This window comes from Hordeum vulgare, chromosome 2H, assembly GCF_904849725.1.
Source record: "Hordeum vulgare subsp. vulgare chromosome 2H, MorexV3_pseudomolecules_assembly, whole genome shotgun sequence".
NCBI classification, from domain to species: domain Eukaryota; kingdom Viridiplantae; phylum Streptophyta; class Magnoliopsida; order Poales; family Poaceae; genus Hordeum; species Hordeum vulgare.
The window spans coordinates 572,046,661-572,069,661 of record NC_058519.1 but is presented as its reverse complement, the minus strand read 5'-3'; the positions used below and the strand labels follow the sequence as shown (position 1 = coordinate 572,069,661).

Below are 23,001 nucleotides of genomic sequence, written 5' to 3'. Positions count from 1 at the left end.
GCTTCTATCCGTGACGAGGCCTTCGTGTCAAATTGAGGATAGGGTCGCATCTTGGGCGTGACAAAGGAAGACGAAGAAGAATAGTGGTTTAACGGTACATAAAATGAACAATATTTCTTAATGCGAACGAGGATACAAAAAAAATGTTTGACACGATTAATGTTGAGCCACATGTATATTTATACCCGTTGCAACACATGGGCAATTAATTATGGGCATCTATTTGGCGGGGCGGCTATGTGAATAAGGATCTGGTGGCACATGCTGCTCGGACTCCGGGTAGGCCCTTCTGACTCCGGCGCCTGGATGATGGTAAGCGGCACAAGATGACATTTCTAGTCGGACTTCTTGATTGCGGATGATGGTCATCCTGCTCCCCTCATCGGTGTACATGCGGCTGCTCGTGGCCTTCTGTGGGTCCGAGTCAGCTGGTGCGGCGCAAGGTGTCTGGTCGGGATGTTGGCTGGATCGACGGGAGGCTTCGATGATGGTCGAACCACCCGTCATCGGAGAGGGGTCGCCTGTCGTGGGTGATATCCACTCCTTCTCTTCACCTTTTAGTCGGTTGGGTGCTAAGTGGCTCATATTTAAGGATGTTCAGGGAATGGTGGCTGTTGGTGTCTCCGTAACCTGGGGCTGCTGGTCAGGACAAAGCCTGGGCCTTTGGATGATATCAGGGTTGCCTGGATGTAGGGTGGCGGCTGCTGGTGCTTTGGCGTCTGGCTCGGCAGAGGTACCTCCTTGAAGGTTCCTTCATGATCGCACCATGTCCTTCATGTTGCTCCGGGTGAAAATTCGATCCTCACGATCGGGCGGTGGCAACACTCTGGTGGCATATCCTTCTTGTAGCCGCCACTTTGGAGTACATGCTTCGTCAATGTGCTGTTTCGGTTCTTCACAGTGCCTGGCTCACGGCGGAGGTCTTCGTCGACTCCAAGTGATTGGTCCATTTGTGCTTGGTGGTCGATTGGGGGTGTTGTTGTTCCTTGCCTTCCTTTTTTTGACTTGTGTGTGTGTATGTGTGTTGCGTGTGATGATGATGTGTTATATGTGATTGCTTGTATGTTGGTCGTTGTTTTGTATATAATAAAGCGGACGATAGTTTTTTCATAAATTCATTTATTGACCCGTAGCAACACATAGACACTCTATTAATATACATTGATGAGGGGGCACGATCGGGGGAGGGGGGCTCGGCCGATGATCGAAACCAAAATAAGTATGTCCCTTGTTTTATGTATATATAGTCATAAATTGGACAAAACGGACGTCTTATGCGGTAGCGTTGGAGTATTTGCCTAATATAATTCAGACAGTCTAACGATCCAGAGCTCCCAAAGACTCTCAGAAGCGACAACATTCGGGAAGCAATACAAAACGCAGAAAATTTCAAAGCGAGCAACTACATACAGTACTAAACAAAAAATTCATGGTCCATGTCATTTTCTCATCTTATCTGATTTTCGCCGATTTATCCACTACTACTAGTACTAGTACTGGTACTGGAAAGCGCACGTTTTCACCAGTAGGAGGAGGAGCCGAGAGACGACGCCCTAGGTCGCTTGCTGCCGGCCCACCCCGCCTCTGCGTGCATCTGCGGTACCCACAGCTCTTGCCTGGCCCGCTCACCCGCGGCGACAACCACGCCACCGATCACCTGCCCATGGCCCGCCCACGCCGGGTACCCTTCTTGCTGCCCTCCTCCCTGCTCAGAAGAATATCAAATTAGTCCAAGCAACAACAACAACAAAACGAAATCTGCATTTCTTGTTTGTGCGTGTATATATACGGGTTAAATCTGGAATGCCAAAAGTGGCAGGAGCGAGTAGATATTCCCATGGCCATTTCTGCGTTAGAGCATCATCATATCTTGGTGCTGGTGGTCTCCACTCTCCACTAGATATTATCCTGACACCCTGGTCGTTGGCTTCGGATTTTTCTCGGTGCTAGTTGCGAGCATGACAACAAACAACCTTAATGATTGCGAGCTCAACAGTGTTGGGAGCGGGGCGTGGTTACTTACTGGTCATAGCGCAGATGAACTATCTAAATGATTGTGAGCTCAAGAGAATTAGGAGCATGCATGTTTCGTGGTGATGGTGCTCTCGAGCAGTAGTACTTGCAGTGGGCTGGAAGTCTGGAACTGACCTGATGATACGGCTTGTTGTTCGAGGAGACGTCGACGGCGGCGTCGTCCAGGAGGAAGTCCTCGACGTGCCACCCGGGCAGCGTCTTGGTCAGGTACTCGGAGATGCTGCTGCCGTCGCTCGCGCTGGCGCTGGCATCGCCGCTGCAGGAGTCGTCGGCGTCGCAGGGGCTGGTGCTGTTCTCTTCCTCCTCCAGACCCGACGGCGCGGGGGTTTCCGCCGGCGCCGACGAGACCCGCACGCCGGTGAGCAGGAACCGGCCGTGCCGCCTCGTCAGCTCGCTGACCGTGTGCACCTTCACGTCGCACTCCCGGCACAGGATCGCCCTGTCCTCCTTGCAGAACAGGAACCCCCTCTTCTCCTGCAGCCAACGACGAGATAACGTCAGCTTCCGCCGTTGCACAACACAAATGACACGCAACTCCCCGGAAATTCTTCTTTGTATATCTCACCTGGCAGATGTCGCATAGGGGCGACTTTGAGGAAGGCGATGATGAGGAGGATGGAGACGGGTCGAGGAGGGACAGGCGGCGGTGCTTGCCGGCGAGCTTGTTGGCGCGGTGGACGCGGCGGTCGCACGCGCCGCACAGCGCGGCCTCGTCGGCGCAGCAGAAGACGGTGGCCGCCTCCGCCTCGCACACGTCGCACTGCACCTTCATGGCACGATCTCGCCAATCGACCGCGCGAGAGATGGAGGGGGCCGGTGAGAGAGAGAGAGAGAGAGAGAGAGATGGGCAAGGTAGGTCACGGGTCCAGTATCTCGGGCTCTCTCGGTCAGAGATGTTGCACTTGCACGCGAGAGGTGTTTATATATCGAGAGCGCGGTGCGTGTACTCTGGGGATGGAGATGTCACCGTTGGCGGTGAGGTGAAAAGGAGAGAAAATGATGAGAGGCCTTGTTGCTTGGGCAATGGGGATTTTGACTTTGGAAGATGGAACCAGGGGGGTCTATGCTGGCCTACCCAGCTTACCCTGATCTCTGATAGATCTGATGAATCATGATATGATAGCACACATTGGTAGATGCATTTGATTGCATCCCTCTCGGTTCTGGTGCATATGAATGCAGTGGGAATGAAGTCTCTGTACGGTGTGATCTATCCGTACTCTCTTTTTCTTTGTAAAAGAAGTACAATTTTTCTTCGTAAAAGAACTTCTTTATAGCACAGCCAACTGCAACGAATTTAAAGACCGCAACGATGCAAAGAGGCCGGGAGGCTTAACCTCCTTTTTTCGAAAAAAAAAAAGAGGAAAACAACGTGATCATACCACAGTTATATCTCTGACGGAGTAGGTCTGAAAAACGCACACCCTGCCTATTCTAGTGTTTTATTGTGTGTTTTACTGGTTGCTATCATGCTTCAATATCAACAAAACAGATGCAAAAGAAAAAAGAAAGAAAAGTGCATTCGCTTTTGGGACCACATTTTGTTGCTATCCAGACCCGATCAACTTGTGCAAGTGCTTACCTTGGAGCAGCTAAGCTCTCTGTACAAGTGTACAAGGCAATCAAAGCATACAAACATGTAAATCCTCGCAATCACTCATATACATGCGCATACACTCATTCCTATGAACATACACACGCATATCCTATTTCTACGAACACCTTCGAAAAGACTGAACCGACCTATCATCTTAAGATTTACGAAGTCCATCATAGGCATTCAGTGAAAGGAGACATTTCCGGCGACAAGGAAGACAAGGGCTTGCTAGATGTTAGTACTGCACTACTCCCTCCGTTTTAAATTAGTTGTCTGAGATTTACTCATTTACTTACATACGGATGTATCTAGTTTTTAGCTGCTCATGTCTACAACTGCTAGCACATGAACGGAGATGCCGAGTTGAACCGATAACCTATTCCACATCACGTTATCTCGTTTTTTGGTTGACTGAACTGATGAAAAGTTCAGGGAAAAGCCCTTTTGCGGCTCAATGATTAGGCATCCCTGAATTGCATGCCATGAAATGGGCTGGCGCTGGGGATCAGAGCTCTCAAAGGTAAGACAGAGGCGAATGGGCGATCCACTGATCCAGGTCAGGCTCGCAAGTCGCAACAAGGGCATCGTCCTCCAACTTGATGCCGCCCCTTATCCTCCCCTCCTCAACCTTATCAGTCTTTATTTTATCGTTGTGCTAATAATTAAAGGGGGTCATCCTCGATTTCATTAAGACGAAAAGCACCGGAATCTACATGCTACATTTTCATACTAGATTGCATACTGCACGAAGAAGCTTTCAGATATGTGAGGTTTTCGGTGGAGTGATGGCAAGTCACTCTCCATTCACTGTGCAATATTATTATGATACTACAATCATGTTCCACATGTCGACAGAGCGTTCTTAGATCATGGCATCACATCAGGCAGTTTAAAATATTTTGCGCCACGGTTGGAAATTGAAAAGTAAGATCACTTCCACTTCACCCATTATTGTACATATAATAATTGTAGAGTCTACTGTATATGCATCCAGAACATGCTACGGCTATGGTCCCCGGTTGTTTACTTGGTTATCTCTAGCATAATCTAATCCCACTGATTTGCCCAAATATCTTATATCTTCCGATTGATGTCACGGCTTACCTCAATCGCCTAGACCCTAAGAAAAATATAGTAGTCCAGGTCCTCGCATTGAGGAATTTTTGTCCAAAAAGACCCCCTGTCGAACGTGATTGCCAAAAAATACCAGCTACGAACGCAAAAAAGAAAAGGACCCCACCCCTCCGTGACGGCTGATGCGTAACCACCGCCCGAGGCGGCTGGGGCCTGCCGCCACGAGCGCAGGCGGCCGACAGGGCTGCCGCCACGAGCGTAACGGGAACGAGAGGAGGGCCCTGCCGCCTCGGCATCTGGCGGCCAGGTGGGACATGCCGCCTCGGGACGAAGCGGCGCGTACTGTTGCCGCGCTGATTGCCACTGACTGCGCTGATTTCGAGGCTCGTTGATTCCTACGCTGAGACAGTCTCCACGGACGAAACAGTAGCACATTTTCCCTCTCTTCACCGACGAAAGAGTGTGAAACTTTTCTTTATAAACGAACTGCGTCGATGCCTCCTCTCTCACTCTCTTCTCCTGCTGTTGCCTTCTGTGTCACCCTCTTCTCTTTCTCTTTCTCACTCTCTTCTCAAGAACTAGTTCATATGAAGGTTTAAGTTGCGATTTTGGATGGTTTTAAGTTAGATTTTGAAGACGTTGCAGTTGAAGAAAAGATAGATCAAGGTAAGAGCTTTTTATTTCTTTTGGTCTTGTTTGCATGCATGATGTTTTATTTTGTTTGATTAGTTTCTAAGTATGTTCTTTCTTTTGTCTTAGGGAGTGTATTATCACTTTCGTGGAACTATTTTGAAGGTGTTGTAGTTGAAAAAAAGTTAGATCAAGGTAAGAGCTTTACATTTCTGTTGGTCGTGTTTGCATGCATGTTGTTTTATTTTGTTCGATTAGTTTCTAAGTATGTGTTTATCTTTTGTCTTAGGGAGTGTATTATCACTTTTGTGAAACTATTTTGTCATGCGATATGAACTACTAAGTTGAAGATCAAGGTATGAGACTCTGTTCATATTTGTGTTCATGTGATAATAGGTCGACTATGTTCATATATTACCGATGATTTGTTCGTGTTTGCATGCAACTCGTATTTAGAAAGGAGCCGGAAAAATGTGTATGTAACTAGCATTTTTGTAAAAAAACATGTAATAATATGGTAGCTCCATTAGTATTATTACATGCAAGACGCGTGTGTAATATATTTGTTTATGTGACAATTTATCAACCCCGTAGAAATATGACTCGTGATATATATATATATATATATATATATATATATATATGCATGCAGTATGTATATTTAGACTTTTGCTAGCACGGAAATAATTATGTGTGTAATATTTTTGTTCATATGAAAATAGGTGGAATTCGCTGATATTATTCTAGTGATATATTATATTCGGAAGGATATCCTTATTTAAACCAGAGGTATGAATGACATATTGTAATTCATCTTCTATTTATTTTATAGATGTAGTGTCACGATAAATGGTACAATATAAATTATTATGCGTAGATGTAAGTAATGGATGTTGTTAAATTGTTATTTGTAAAAAAGATAAGTAATGGATGTTGTTATTACAATGTAAATATAATAATATGATTTTTTATTGGACTAACGATGTAAATATGGCTGCTCGTTAGGTACTATGGAAAATTTGTTAGTGTTTTATGGGCACATCATACGTGAGGGTCCTTCTGGTGTGGATGTGTCTAGATGCGGGATGACTACGGTTGTAGTGAAAGACATGGTTAATGTAGAGTATGCGGCAGTTAGAAGGTGCATCCGAGCGGTGTTTGGTTCAGCGATGAATGGAAAAAAAATGACCATGGAGGCTTTCGTGGTTGAGGGAGGAAATCGTTGGGTTCTGCGACGGGTTACTGGTGAAAGAGCATGGGCGTCGTACATGGGTTTTGCAAGCAATCCCAATAACTCCATGTATGGACAACCCATGGTTTATGTGGAGTTCATTTCTGCCAGTGATGTCGCCGAGTGCAGTAGCGGTGCCGATGAGGCCGAGTTAGCCATAACTGTAGCCCCCGACGCCGGCCCATCGGAACCAAGTGGTGGCCAACATATGGCCATAACTGTAGCCCCCGACGCCGGCCCATCGGAACCAACAGGTGGCCAACAAGTGTATGACACGAGATATTGGTCTGCGGTCGTTGACATGAGCGAACATGTCGAGGGATTGCCGGAGGCGCTAGATGATGACGATGATGGTCATTCTTCTGCCTCTTCGGAATCAGATGATGATGAAGTTGTTCCTCCTGAGAAGGCGGTCGCTGCAGCAATCAACCCAGAGTTTTTACAGGTTATGAGCATCACCAATGAATTTTACTCTGTTGCTGGCCTAGACGCGGGGAGTCTGGTCGTTGGACAGATTTTCCCAGATAAGAAATCTGCTAAACAAGCAATACATAGCTATGCAATTGCTATACACAGGCAACATAGAGTGAAGCAGTCTGATAAAAAGGAGTTGAAGCTCATATGCATCCATCGCGAAGCGGGTTGCCGCGGAAGAGTTATTGCTCGCCAGAAGCCTGGGGTATGTCAGCCATGGCATGTCACAAAAATAGAGCAACATGGTTGTGAGCAAACCGGCACTCTTTCAGAGCACCACAATGTGACTGTAGAATATGTGTGTGTGCGAACTATTGCATCTCTCTATGTCAGTTTCAAACTTTCAGATGTACGTACAAGACATCTATGTAGTTTCATGAAATAAAAGTTCTCGATATATTTAAAGTTGCTTCCATAAAATAAGATACATAAAATAAGATTCATAAAATAACATACATAAAATAAGATACATTAAGATGTAGAGTTCATAAAAAAACTACATAAAGTCGCCGTCATCCTTCGACGATGCAGAGCTCTCGCCCTTTGACGAAGCTCTACTCTTGGCCTTCGTCGATGATGCGCTCTTGGCCTTCGTCGATGATGCGCTCTTGGTACTCGGCATGAAGATATCTTCTTTGTCCTCACTATCGTCAATCCATAAAAAGGGATGTTTTACTCCACCTCCACCGCGTATGTGTTGGCCTTTCTTCTTCCATCTTTCATTCAACCGCGGAAGTTCTTTCCGAATCTCCTCATATGTCCTTGCAGGCCACCCCTTCCTAGCTAATGCGTGGGCAACCTCATTCAGTAGCGTGTCACTACTGATGAGTTCGTCCCATGAAACTATTCTATTATCTATCTTGAAATTGCTAGCTAAGCGAAGAAGACACTCGGACATACCACTGTGAAAACTACGATCGAAAGGATAATGAGACATTTTCAGGACACTCCTTACTCACCTTGGTCTGGAGGGGGGTTTATAGGTGCAGCAGAGCGAGACGAATAACTAATGGCGGGAAAACGAGGAGGGAAAGCGAGGCGGGAAAGTGAGGCGGGAACAAAATGGCGGCAAAGCTATACGCGGGAAAAAAAATGGCGGGAAAGTGAGGCGGAAAATAAATGACGGGATAAAATGAACATACACGTAGCTGAAATTAAGATACCCATTGCGGAAATTAAGATAGACATTGCTGAAAATAAGATACAATTTGCCGAAATTAAGATACAACTTGTAGAAATTAAGATACAACTAACACAAATTAGCATACAATAAAATAAATCTACTGAGTCAAACGTGGATATTTTCCTTTTCCATCACCAGCTTCTTCTGCTGTCTTGGCGGCACGAGCCCTTTCTCTCTTTCTCTCCCTCTCAGCTTCACGGGCCTGTTCCCGCTGTCTGTAAACGTCCTCCAGCCGAAGATTCTCTTCTTGATTTTTCCTTTTCATCTCATCAAGAAAAGCCCTCTGCTCCACACAGTAATCTTCCCACTCTTTCTTCTGCTCTGCTTCAGCCTTCTCACGACGCTCTTCCAAGTCCAAGCTAGCCCATGCACGGCGACCTCTTTCACGAATCTCGGTCACCGCCCAGTCCGGCATTTCCGTGTCAATCCAACAATAGTACATGCAGAGAGGAGGAGGAGACTAAAGGATGGATTAGATTCAACTAAACAATAATATCAAATAACAATAATCTGGATGACTTGAGCATACCGGAGGCCTGACGTACGCAGAAATAGATTCGGGTGGATCAGATTCATAATTGGCGCACATGAAAAACTTCATGCCCAACCAATCTGAAAAATCCGTCACCTCCTTCACCTTGCAGACATCTCCGCAGCAACATCGAACTGCTTCCACCCCCCGAGGCAAGCTTGCACTCTGCATTTTCCTAGGCCTAATGCTCTGATCTGAACAAGGCAAACTCATACTGACTATGGAGGTGCATGTGCTTTGAAGTCTGGTTGATGGTGAAGAGAGTTTCACTTCCTACCTCCTTTTATAGGCTCTGCCGGATGTCTACGCGGGAAAAAGGGCGCGAAAACGAGAAACTTCAGCGGGAAACTTAGGCGGAAAAATAACGCGGGAAAATTAGGCGGGAAAAAATTGCACTGCTCGTCCGTCGTTATCGCGTACATGTGGCGGGAACAAATACAGCAGACAGCCTTAGTTAGTGCAATCAGCCTTTAGGCCCTGCACGTTCTATTTTTACAAGTGTACTCCCTCCGTTCCTAAATATAAGTCTTTTTAGATATGTTACTAGCTAGATGACTACATACAAAGCAAAATGACAGAATCTACATTTTAAAATGAGTCCATATACATCATATGTAGTCTTCTAGTACAAACTTCTTAAAAGACTTATATTTAGGAAATCTTCCTCCGTAAAAAAAAATCCCTCCGTTCCTAAATATAAGGCATTTTAGAGATTGTACAATAAACTACATACGGATGTACATAGACATACTTTAGAGTATAAATTCACTCATTTTGCTCCGTATGTAGTCTTCGAGTGAAATACCTAAAAGGTCTTATATTTTGGAACGGAGGGACTACATCCAATACCGCATGCAAGTTAGAGCGGGGAAATTTCGAGCGGAAAGTTAGCGCGGCCAGACAGCAGCCTCGTAGTCAGCGAAATCAGCGTCGCTGTCACGAGCAGCGCGGAGATTCGGCCGGTCGCCTGGGGTGGTGGCGGCAGGGCCCACCCAGGCTCTGTCCGTTACGGGCAGGCGTGGCGGGAACGGGGTGTCCAGCCGGCCGCCTCAACTGGTGGCGGCAGGCCCCAGCCGCCTCGGGCGGTGGCGGCAGGTGCCACGTGCCGCCTGACGCGCCTGCCGCCACCCCGGAAGGGGGTCCTTTCCCTTTTTTGCGTTCGCAGCTGGTCTTTTCTGGCATTCACGTTCGACAGGGATCCTTTTGGACAAAAATTCGGCATTGAGCGAGGAGCTTCTTTCATTCGTTAGGTATTCAGGTCATCAGGTGCCCACCTATATCTTTCTGCAAGTGTGTGCAGTACAGCTTCGATCTTCGTTGAACGCTGGGTGGAGTGTACCTGCAGAACAGTCGTGAAGAGGTCGGTTTGCTCGCTCGTCCGCGAACGAAAAGGGCACCTTTGGCCGTAACCTGTGCCCCTTCGTCTGACTCGCGGCTGCTAGCCAGTCCGGCCGGTGCCCCGCCGCAATCCGGAGATACGCCTGGATCCGTTCACACCATTGATTGATTAATTTGCTTCATCATGGACTATGGAACGTGGCCTGATCATCGCGTCGGCGTAACATCACCGTGTCCTAGCGCTCAGCCGCCGAGCCAAGCCCAGTTAAAAGACAAGCTAGCTCCTCCTTCGCTGTCATCTTAGCCAGACAGAGAGGGTGACTGCATTTCGCAAGTCGAAGAGACCCATCTCACAGAGTCAAGCGGTGATTTGATGCACGCCTCTCGTGCGCGATATATCCAAATGGTACTACGATCGAAAGCCACATCCGGTGTGCGCGTAAACGTCAATGGGATAAGAGGCTTATCCGCGTGAATGCGACCAGCTTCTCGATCGGATGCGATGCCATCTTCTTCTTCTCCGCCACGCAAAGAGCGTGCTGGCAGACATGCCGTGCGCTTTATCCCGCGGCTTTCTTTGTCGCAGTTGTACTACTACTCCTATCATGGGCGGCCGGCGGCCTCGCGACGCGCTTTATCGGCGATCGGCGTCGACCTGATGTCAACCCACCGATGCGACCGGCGATGATCGCCTGTGTGGCATGGCACAGGACTCGGCTGAGTGGGCATCGTGTGGCTCGCAGTCGCAGCGTGCGTGCTCGTTTCCTTCGATACCGGTGGAAAAGTTTGGTTTTGTCGTCCCTCTTTCCCTTTACATTATCATCAGTATTGCTTCAGACTGTATTTTTTTGGACAGTACTTCAGATTCAGAAAACAGTCTTCTGTTTTGATAACGGCTCAATATATGTCTTCATCTTCTTCTTTTGAAATGATATCTTTATTCATATTTTCTTTCTTTAGATCATATATATCTTCATCTTTTTTTAATGCTATATATCATTTTTTTAAAGAAATATTAGCAGGTAGGAAAGATTACAAGAACAAAAGAAATATTACAAACATGGAGTTTCGATTAATTTGCCAACAGGTAGGGAAACATTTTAGGGTTATTTACTTATGTGCCCCACTAGCTTAGCATTCCTTGTTTTTGCCCTACTTCGCTCTATCCACTCTCGCACGCGGCCAAATGGGGCGTTTCCGTCTAATCAACCTCCTTTGACCGTTACGTTGTCTAACTAGTGGGGTCGGTCTGGGGCACCTCATTGCGCTTATGAGTGGGGCTCGATCAGGCAAGCGGGCCCACGCGGGAACGACGCGTCTTCCGCTGGCCCATCGGGCAGCGACAACGGCGATGTCGAGGTTAACTTGACATGTCCACGTGGGAACGACTCCTCTCCCGCTGGCCCACCGAGCAGCGACAGCGGCGACGCTTCTACTTTGACCGGTCCCAACGGGGGAGACGACTCGTCTCCTGCTGGCCCACAGGGCAGCAACATCGGCGACGCTTCGGCTGTTTTGACGGGTACCATTAAATAGGAACCGTTGCCACCTTCTTCCCCACTTGTCCATCCCACTCCCGAGCCAAAAAAACCTGGAACGATGGCGAAGCGCAACCTCGTCGCACGCAACGGCGACGGAGGTCCGTCGAGCCCTAACCGGCACCCGACGGTGAACGAGGACTTCACGCAGTACCTCTGGAAGAACAACCAGCCGGTGCCATGGCCAAGCGTCGTGCTCCCAGAGCGGTGGAACCTCAGCGATAGCCGGGTTCCTGTGTCGCAGGTTCCCGCAGACGGCCTCGAGCGGCGGCGCGAGATCAGGCGGCGGCGCAGAATCCTCCCGCTCGATCTCAAGTTTGACCCGGGGTTTGCATCCACCAGCGACCTCTGGGATTGCCGGTTCATCCCTGGCGTCGTGCCCGAGGGGCGCCAGCGGATGTACTTCGCGTCTGCCGGGCCGGGGCCATGTCCACCGCCTCCACCGGAGCAAGGACAAGCGGCTCCACTGCCGCTAGAGGTGGCTGATCCACCGACACAGGAGCAGACGGCTCCACTGCCGCTAGAGGTGGTCTATCCACCGGCAGAGGAGCACGTAGCTCCACTGCCGCTGGAATACGCGCCTCCGACATAGGAGGAGGCGCCGCCCGCATCCAACAGCAACGAGGAGTAGGCGATGGCGACGGAGCAGGCGGCAAGGCAGCGACTAGCGCGACGGCAAAACTAATATAGGGTTCATCTTTTTGTTTATAGGGTATATATATATATATATATTTGTATGTTGTTTATTTTGTTTTTAATCGAACTTTATCTGAATCGAAATGAAGTTAGTTCAATGCGTACGTTGTTTATATATATTTGTACGTTGATTTTTATCTGAAAAAATCGAAATGAATTTAGCATCGTACTAGTTGAAATAGAACTTTATCTTAATCGAAATGAATTTAGCATCGTACTAGTTGAAATCGTCTATTGGTGTACACATACCAACAAAATATTTTACATTATTTATTTATTTAGTGCCAAAATCACTATTCTTGAGCTTTTTAACTATATGCATTATATGAGTTTAATAGCATTTACCAAAATGCCTATTGTGAAGGAAATCAAGCTTCTTAGTAATTTACGTAAAACTAAATTTCCTCATGTTCTTCGTACCCAAAATAATGTTAGTGATTATTTGGCTAAGTTTGCTAGAACTGAGAACAGAACTATAGTTTAACTTAACTCTGGCTTGTGAGAGGTTATAGATCTTTGTAATATGGACCGTGGCCGTATCACTTGAGTAATACAAACTTCATTCGCAAAAAATAGCATTTACTGACAATAATGAAATGATTTTCTATTATTTTAGAAGTTGAAAAGGAGGGTTAACCAGATAAAGGGTATCTACCCGACATTGCACACGATCGACTCAAGAAAATTATGGTCATTGCGGTGTGAGACAAAGAGAGAGAGCGTATGAATCCAAGAAAATTAGGCCCAAAATAACTGAGGACAATACACTCGCATTAATTAGGCCATGTTTGGATACTCTAGCTCGGTTAGAGGTTAGAGTTAGATTCTTTAAAGGGTTAGTTACATCTAATAACAATACACTTAGCATATGATCCATCACATTAAGTCTTGAAAGCAAAATTGCTCCCTAGGATGGATGATAATTGATCACAACATATGCATCATTGGAATAATATGTTTTCCAAGTATATTTAAGAAAAAGTTCAAAAGATGCTATGGCTTAAGGTTTATGTGGAGATGCCCATGGATGCAAGAAAGGAATAATATTGGCTCAAGCTTTAAGATAGAAGACTCTTCATTCTATATTTGTGAGAAATCACTTTTGAGTCCATAGGAAAGCCAATACTATTAAAAGGGGGTGAGGTAGTAAAATGAACCGATTGTTCAAATGCTCAAAGTTAGCCACCAAAACACTCAGTCATTCTTCCCACCATATCCACTCTTTCAAGTTTCACATTCACAAATTCGGTGTCACCAACATTTCCATATCGGACCCACCGAGTTTGTCCTCGGACAGAAACCCTAGCCATTCCCACCAAATCGGTGCAACCGAAACCAAGTCGGTCCTACCGAGTTCAGTGTGACCAACATTCTGTTGCTGAGATACACACAATCGGAATTTCTGAGTTTGTATATCGGTGCCACCGAGTTTGGCCATCTGACCGTTAGTCACCTTTTCGGTGCCACCGAGTTTCATATATCGGTCTCACCGAGATTCAAAAGTTCACACCTTTGTGCTAATTGGCACCGCCGAGCTTTCAACTTCGGTGTCACCGAGTTTGCCCTTTTGTGTGTAACGGTTGGATTTTGGTTGTTGCCTATATATACCCCTTCACCCACCTCTCTTTCGTGGGAGAAGCACTCAGAACACACACTTCATTGCCGGATCCATTTTCTGAGAGAGAACCACCTACTCATATGTTGAGACCAAGATAATTCTAATCCAATCATTTATAACTTGATCTCTAGCCTCCCCAAACTGCTTTCCACCAAATCAACCTCTCCTACCCATGCATATTCTAGAGTGATTTGTGTTGAGGAGACTATCTTTAGAAGCACAAGAGCAAGGAGTTCATTGATCTACCACATATATTACCTTTTGGAGGGTGGTGCTTCCTAGATTGGTTAGGTGTCACTTGGGAGCCTCCTACTTCGCGTTGTGGAGTTGAACCAAGATATTTGTAAGGACAAGGAGATCGCCTACTTCGTGAAGATCTACCGTAAGTAGGGCTAGTCCTTCGTGGACGAAAGCCGTGTTGGAATAGACAAGGCCGCTTCTTTGTGGACCCTCCGTGGGTGGATCCCACCGTGGACTTTCGCAGTCGTTGTCCTTCGTGGGTTGAAGTCTCCACTAACATAGACATATGATAGCGCCACCTATCGGGACCATGCCAAAATTCGCCATGGCAACCTCATGCATTTGATCTCCCTACCTTGCTCCTCTACTTTAGTCTTGCATATTTTACTTTTCGCTGCTATACTATTGGACTTGCATGTGTAGGGTGTACTTGACTTGTTATGACTGTCGTAGCTGCCTCTCAAGTAAAATTAGGAAAAGGCGGATTTTTTATCTTGACAATTAGTCTAATCACCCCCCTGCTATCTCTTGAGCTTGCATTGGTTTTTCCCATGAAGAGGAAAGGGTGATGCAGCGAAGTAGAAAAGTATTTCCCTCAGTTTGTTAAAAAACCAAGGTATCAATCCAGTAGGAGGAACAAGCAAAGCCCCAATCGTAGTACCTACACAAACAATCAAACACTTGGACCTAACACTAAAAAGGGGTTGTCAATCCCTTCAGAGTTACTTGCAAGGAGGAGATCTGATAGAGAGAGATATAAAGATTGCGGAAACAAAAGTAAATAAATTGCACCAAGATATATATTTGGTATTTTTGGTTTGTAGATCTGAAAGTATAATATGGAAAATAGATCCGGGGGCCATAGGTTTCGCTAGAGACTTCTCTCATAAAGGAAAATAATACGGTGGGTGAACAAATTACTGTCGAGCAATTGATAGAAAAGCGAATAATTACGAAGATATCCAAGGCAATGATTATGCATATAGGTATCACGTCCGTGTCAAGTAGACCGAAATGATCGTGCATATACTACTATTACTCCACACATCGACTGACTCATGCCTACATCTAGAGTATTAAGTTCATGAAGAATAGAATAATTTGAGTATAATATAATAATTCTGAAGAGATTCAAAAGAAATCATGCATATAATAATTCAGAAGAGATTCAAATAATATTCATAGATAATCTGAACATAAGCTCACAATTCATCGGATCTCAAAAAACACACCGGGAAAGAGTATTACATCGAATAGATCTCCATGAAGATCATGAAGAACATGGTATTGAAGATCAAAGAGAGAGAAGAAGCCATCTAGATACTAGCTATGGACCCATAGGTCTGTAGTGAACTACTCACGCATCATCGGAGGGGCAATGGAGTTGATGTAGATGTCCTCCGTGATCAATTCCCTCTCTGGCAGATTAGGGGAAAAGGCTCCTACATTGGATCTCACGGGAACACAGGCTCCCGGCGGCGTAAAAGTATTTACGTGGCTCTCCGGTGGCTCTTTTTTCTGATACGGGAATATTTGGGAATTTATAAGCCAAAGAATAGGGTTAGGAGACCTGTAGGGGACCCACAAGCCAGGGGGGCGACCATCCCCCTAGGGCGCGCCCTGCAAGCTTGTGGCCTCCCGGAAGGTGCCCTGCCCCCTACTCCAAGTCTTGTGGGCTTCTTCTCGTTCAAGAAAAATCATTCCAAAAAAATTATTCTGTTTAGACTCCGTTTAATATTTCTTATCTGCAATACTCAAAAGCGTGGAAAAAACAAAACTAGCACTAGGATCTAGATTAATAGGTTAGTCCCAAAAATAATATAAAACGGCATATTAATGCATATAAAACATCCAAAACAGTTAATATAATAGCATGGAACAATCAAAAATTATAGATACGTTGGAGATGTATCAAGCATCCCCAAGCTTAATTCCTGCTCGTCGTCATGTAGGTAAATGATAAAAACATAAATTTTGATGTGGAATGCTACCTAACATATTTATTCATGTAATATTTTCTATTGTGGCATGAATATTCAGATCCATAAGATTCAAAACAAAAGTCTAATATTGACATAAAAACAATAATACTTTAATAAGCATACTAATAAGGCAATTGCTTCCTTTCGTAATAACATGGTCTTAGAAAGTTATCCCTACAAAATTATATGGTGTGGCTATGATCCATCTTCACCACATAAAGTATCTAAATCATGCACAACCCCGATGAAAATCAAGCAATTGTTTCACACTTTTTATGTTCTCAAACCTTTTCAACTCTCACACAATACATGAGCGTGAGCCATGGATATAGCACTATAGGTGGAATAGAGTGTGGTGGAGGTTGCAAAAAAAGGGAGAATATAGTCTCACATCAACTAGGCATATCAACAGGCTATGGAGATGCCCATCAATAGATATCAATGGGAGTGAGTAGGGATTGCCATGCAACGAATGCACTAGAGCTATAAATGCATGGAAGCTCAAAGAGGAAACTAAGTGGTTGTGCAAAAGATGTAATTCCACTATTTATATCAAAGTGGCAAAATAGGAGACTCTCTTATGAAGAACATGGTGCTACTTTGAAGCACAAGTGTGGAAAAAGATAGTAGCATTGTCCCTTCTCTCTTTCTCTCATTTTTTTTCCTTTTTCCTTTTTTCCTTTTTCTCTTTTTTTGGTGGGCTTCTTTGGCCTCTTTTATTTTTTTTAGGCTTCGCTGGCCTCTTTTATTTTTTGTAAAGTCCGGAGACTCATCCCAACTTGTGAGGGAATCATAGCTTCCATCATCCTTTTCTCACACGTGACAATGCTCAAATAATGCAAATCATCAAACTTTTATTTACTTACAACTCAAAGATTACAACTCGATATCTAGAACAAAATATGACTCTATTAGCAATATGGAAGTGATGGTGTGTGTCATAAAAAACGAGACGGTGGTGTTGCATGACAATATATCTTGGAATGGCTATGAAAATGCCATAATAGGTAGGTATGGTGGATGTTTTGAGGAAAATATATGGTGACTGTTTTGAGGAAGGTGCGTTTAATGTATCGACGAGAGTTGCGCGGTACTAGAGAGGCTAGAAAAGGTGGAAGGGTGAGAGTGCATATAATCCATGAACTCAACATTAGTCATAAAGAACTCACATACTTATTGTAAAAGCATATTAGTTATCGAAGCAAAGTATTAGATGCATGCTCCCGTGGGAAGGGTTGGTAGGAGTTAACCATCGCGCGATCCCGACGTCCACACAAAGGTAGACAATCATTAAACAAACCATGCTCCGACTTCATCACATAACGGTTCACCATACGTGCATGCTACGGTAATCACAAGCTTTAACACAAGTATTTCTTCTAATTCAAAATTACTTACTAGCATGACTCTCATATTACCATCTTCATATCTCAAAACTATATGCAAGGAATCAAACTTCTCATCATATTCAATGCACTTAATATGAAAGTTTTTATTATATCCCTCTTGGATGCCCATTATATTAGGACTAAATTCATAACCTAAACCAATTAACATCCTGTTTAAAGAACTCTCAAAATAATATAAGTGAGGTACGAGAGTTTAATAATTTCTATAAAACACAACACTGCCGTGCTCTAAAAGATATAAGTGAAGCACTAAGAGCAACATTGCCTAGCTCAAAAGATATAAGTGAAGCACAAAGAGTATTCTAATAAATTCACGATTCAGCGTCTCTCTCTCAAAATATGTGTGCAGCAAGGATGATTGTGTAAAACTAAAAAAGTAAAGACTCATATCATACAAGACGCTCCAAGCAAAACACATATCATGTGGTGAATAAAAATATAGCCTCAAGTAAATTTACCGATGCATTGAAGACGAAAGAGGGGATCCCTTCCAGGGCATCCCCAATCTTAGGCTATTTGGTATTATTGAATATGGCTTGGGTTTCCTTGGGCATCCCCAAGCTTAGGATCTTGCCACTCCTTATTCAATAGTCCATCAAATCTTTACAACACAAAACTCAACAGAAAACTCATGAGATCCGTTAGTATAAGAAAAATAAATCACCACTTTAGGTATTGTTGTGAACTCATTCATTATTTATATTGGTGTAATATTTACTGTATTCCAACATTGACATGGTTCATACCCCCTATACAACCCATAGATTCATCAAAATAAGCAAATAACACAAAGAAAAGAGAATCTGTCAAAAACAGAACACTCTGTAGAAATCTGTTTACTTCAAATAATTATGCAACTCCAAAAATTCTGAAAAATTAGGAAAATCTGGGAAATTTGTAAACCAATCTTGTATAAAAACTTCATATCCAAATCACGTTCAAATGAATTTACAAAAATCCTGGACCGAGAGCGAAAGTTTCCGTTTTTCAGCAAAATTAACTTGCAAACACCGTAGACCATCCCAAAGGTCTTACTTGGCTCAAACACTTATTAAAACAAGAAAACACAATTATTACAGAGGTAATAATGTGTGCATCACTCAAAAACAAAAGCAAAAACAAAAGCATAAAAAATAAAATTGGGTTGCCTCCCAACAAGCGCTATTGTTTAACGCCCCTAGTTAGGCATAACAATTTCAATGATGCTCGCATAAAGGTAAAGAACTGAAACATAAACAGAGCATCATGAATCACATGGTAAGCATATTTAAGTCTAACCCACTTCCTATGCATATGTATTTTGTGAGCAAACAAATTATGAGAACAAGAATCAATTAGCATAGGAAGGGAAAACAATTATAACTGCAAAATCTTTAAGACATAGAGAAGAAACTGGATATTATTGCAATATGCAAAAGCATATTTTCCTCTCTCATAGTAATTTTCAGTAGTATCATGAATAAATTCAACAATATAGCTATCACATAAAGAATTATTTTCATCATCCACATGCATAAAAGTCTTACAATCTTCCAAGGTAGTGGGATTAACATTAACTAAAGTCATGACCTCTCCAAACCCACTTTTATCAAACAATTCATAAGATTGATCACTCTCCAAATATGTGGGACTCTTTTTACCTAAAGTTTTCACTCTTCCAAACCCCCTTTACATATCATATTCATCAATAGTATTAAATAAATTATCAAGATCATAAGAATCATTATCACCCCAATCATGATCATTGCAATAAGTAGTGGTCATGGCAAACTCATCAAATATAGCATCCCCAAGCTTGTGGGTTTGCATATCACTAGCAAAATTGATATTAATAGAATTTATAACAACATAATTGCAATCATGCTTTTCAATCAAGGAAACGTCGTGAATCACTTCATCACAATTTTGAAATTCACGAATCTCAAGCAAAAATTCATGGAGATAATCAAGTACACTCAACTCACTAGGAATTGGTTCATCATAATTGGATCTATTGAAAAGAATAGAAAGTGGATGAGGATCCATATCAATAGATGTTTAGCAAGCAAATAGAAGGCACATGGTAACACAAGTAGACAAAAAGAGATCCAGCGAGAAAAAGGCGAATAAAATGGCAAATTGGTGAAGTGGGGGAGAGGAAAATGAGAGGCAAATAATGTAAATGCAAGAGATGAGTTTGTGATGGGTACTTGGTAGGCTTGATCTTGCTATGTATCCTCCCCGACAACAGCGCCACAAATCCTTCTTGCTACCTCTTTAGCTTGTGTTGGTTTTCCCTTGAAGAGGAAAGGGTGATGCAGCGAAGTAGATAAGTATTTCCCTTAGTTTGTTGAGAACCAAGGTATCAATCTAGTAGGAAGAACAAGCAAGGCCCCAATCATAGTACCTACACAAACAATCAAACACTTGCACCCAACGCTAAAAAGGGGTTGTCAATCCCTTCAGAGTTATTTGCAAGGATGAGATCTGATAGAGATAGATATAAAGATTGCGGAAACAAAAGTAAATAAATTGCAACAAGATATTTTTGGTTTATAGATCTGAAAATATAATATGGAAAATAGACCCGGGGGCCATAGGTTTCACTATAGGCTTCTCTCATAAAGGAAAATAATACGGTGGGTGAAAAAATTATTGTCGAGCAATTGATAGAAAAGCGAATAATTATGAAGATATCCAAGGAAATGATTATGCATATAGGCATCACATCCGTGTCAAGTAGACCGAAACGATTCTACATCTACTACTATTACCCCACACATCGATTGACTCCTGCATGTATCTAGCATATTAAGTTCATGAAGAATAGAGTAACACATTAAGTAAGATGACACGATATAGAGGGATAAACTCAAGAAATATAATGAAACCCCCATTTTTTATCCTCGATGGAAACAATACAATACGTGCCTCGCTACCCCTACTATGTCACTTGGTGAGGACACCGCAAGATTGAACCCAAAACTAAGCACTTCTCCCATTGCAAGAATTACCAATCTAGTAGGCCAAACCAAACCAATAATTCGAAGAGACTTGCAAAGATATGAAATCATGCATATAAGAATTCAGAAGAGACTCAAATATTATTCATAGATAATCTCAACATAAACTCACAAATCATCAGATCTCGACAAACACATCGCAAAAGAGTATTACATCGAATAGATCTCTATGAAGAGCATGAAGAACGTGGTATTGAAGATCAAAGAGAGAGAAGAAACTATCTAGCTACTAGCTATGGACTTGTAGGTCTATGCTGAACTACTAACGCATCATCATACGGGCAATGGAATTGATGTAGATGCCCTCCGTGATCAATTCCCTCATCGGCACATTACCGGAAAAGGCTCCCCGATTGGATCTCACGGGAGCAGAGGCTCCCAGCGGCGTAGAAGTATTTTTTTGGCTCTCGGTGGGCCTTTTTTGTGATACGGGAATATTTGGGAATTTATTGGTCCAAGAATAGGGTTAGGAGACCTGCAAGGGACCCACAAGGCAGGGGGGCATGACCACCCCCTAGGACGCGCCTTGTAGGCTTGTGGCCTCCCGACAGGTGCCCTGCCCCCTATTCCAAGTCTTCTGGATTTCTTCTGGTCCAAGAAAAATCATTCCGGAGATTTTATTCCTTTGGACTCCGTTTAATATTCCTTATTAGCAATACTCAAAAATGTGGAAAAAACATAAACTCGCACTAGGCTCTAGACTAATAGGTTAGTCCCAAAAGTAATATAAAACAACATATTAATGCATATAAAACATCCAAAACATATAATATAATAGCATGGAACAATAAAAAAATATAGATATGTTGGAGACGTATTACCGTCCGCCCTCTAGACATACTTTCGATCCTACAAGTGGTATCACAGCTTTGGTCTCCATTTCATTGGTTTAACAACCTAGGAGAGTATGGCATCTAATGAGGGAAATTATCATCGTAGAGGTGCCTATTTCGATGGCAATAATTTTGCTAGTTGGGAGCATAAAATGAAAATGCATATTCTTGGCTCTAATCATTATGTTTGGACTGTTATTCGTGTTGGTGTGCAAGGTAACTTCTTTGGAGAAGGGCATGAGCCAGATCATGATGCGGCAGCTGATGAACTGAAGATGTTGTAACTTAATGCTCAAGCCCGCGACATCATCTTCAACTGCCTATGCCTCAAAGAATTCAACAAAATCAGTCGTCTTGAGAATGCAAAAGAAATTTGGGACACTTTGGTTGATATGCACGAAGGTACTGATTCTGTGAGAGAATCTAAGTTGCATGTGCTTCAAAGTTAGCGTAACAAGTTCAAGATGAAGGATGGTGAAGGTGTCACTGAAATGTAATCTAGGTTAGCTCTCATCACCAATGAGATTGCCGGCTTAGGAAGCAAAGAGATGACCGGCAAATTCATCATCAAGAAGATACTTAGAGCTCTCGATGGCAAGTATGACACAATGTGCACATTGATACAAATGGTACCAAATTACAAAAATCTCAAGCCAACTGAAGTCATTGGTAGGTTTGTTGGTAATGAGATGTCACTCAAGGACAAAGATGAGCTGCACAACAAGTCAAGCGATGCTTATAAAGCTTCATGTGATGCTCCCATTACTTCAAAGGACAATCTTGTCACTGATGAAGAGATAAGCCTCATGGTCAGAAAGTTCAACAAGTTCTATAAGAGTAGAGGCAAAGAGAGAAGCTCAAGCTCGAGACACGAAGAGAAGCGTTCGTCGAGTCATTACCGAAACTTCTACAATTGTGGGAAGCCCGGACAATACTCAAATGAGTGCTCGGCTCCCTACAAAAGAAGGGAAGAGTCACCTCGAAGATGAAGCTCAAGAGATGAGTCACCTCGTAGAGAGAGAAGGAGTAGAGAAGATCACTATGAACGAAGACACTCACAGAGAGGCAAGGAATCGGAGAAGAAGGACAAATACACCAAGAGCAGTTCAAGAAGAAGACATCAAGCTCATGTTCGTGAATGGGTGTGTGGCTACGAGTCTTATCACCACTCCAGGAGAAGCTGTCACTCCCACTCCGACTATAGTCAAGATGAAGGTGTTGCCGGGATTTCACTTGTTTACACCAACTCCTATGACTTCTTTGATTCACCAACTGAGGGAGTCGGAAACTGCTTTATGGCTAAAGGCCCCAAGGTATCACATCCCGAGTATCTTGATTTTAATAGTGATGAGGATGACTTGTTAGGAGAAGATGACTTGCTTCTTGATAAAACTAGTGATTGCGCTGAAAACGAACTTGCTAATTTTCATTGTAGTCAAGAAAAATTGAATGAAGATGATAAGAAAGAAATTGAACGACTAACTCAAGAATTTAAAACTCTTAAGGTAGATCATGAGACTACTCTAGAAGATCATAGAGAGCTTGCAAGAACCCATGAGAAGCTACGCTTCGAGAAGCTCAACTTGGAGC

The 23,001-nt window shown here is 43.6% G+C and overlaps 1 protein-coding gene across 1 annotated transcript; it reads right to left on the bottom strand.

Annotated features, from left to right (window-relative positions):
* Window positions 1-1,206: 1,206 nt before the first annotated feature.
* Window positions 1,207-3,102, bottom strand: LOC123427379 (B-box zinc finger protein 20-like). The gene is made up of 3 exons (XM_045111403.1): window positions 2,600-3,102; window positions 2,149-2,508; window positions 1,207-1,705 (listed from the first exon to the last, which is right to left on the bottom strand). Exons 1-3 carry the CDS (start codon window positions 2,804-2,806, stop codon window positions 1,520-1,522), a joined length of 753 nt encoding a protein of 250 aa, XP_044967338.1. The 5' UTR covers window positions 2,807-3,102; the 3' UTR covers window positions 1,207-1,519.
* Window positions 3,103-23,001: the final 19,899 nt, after the last annotated feature.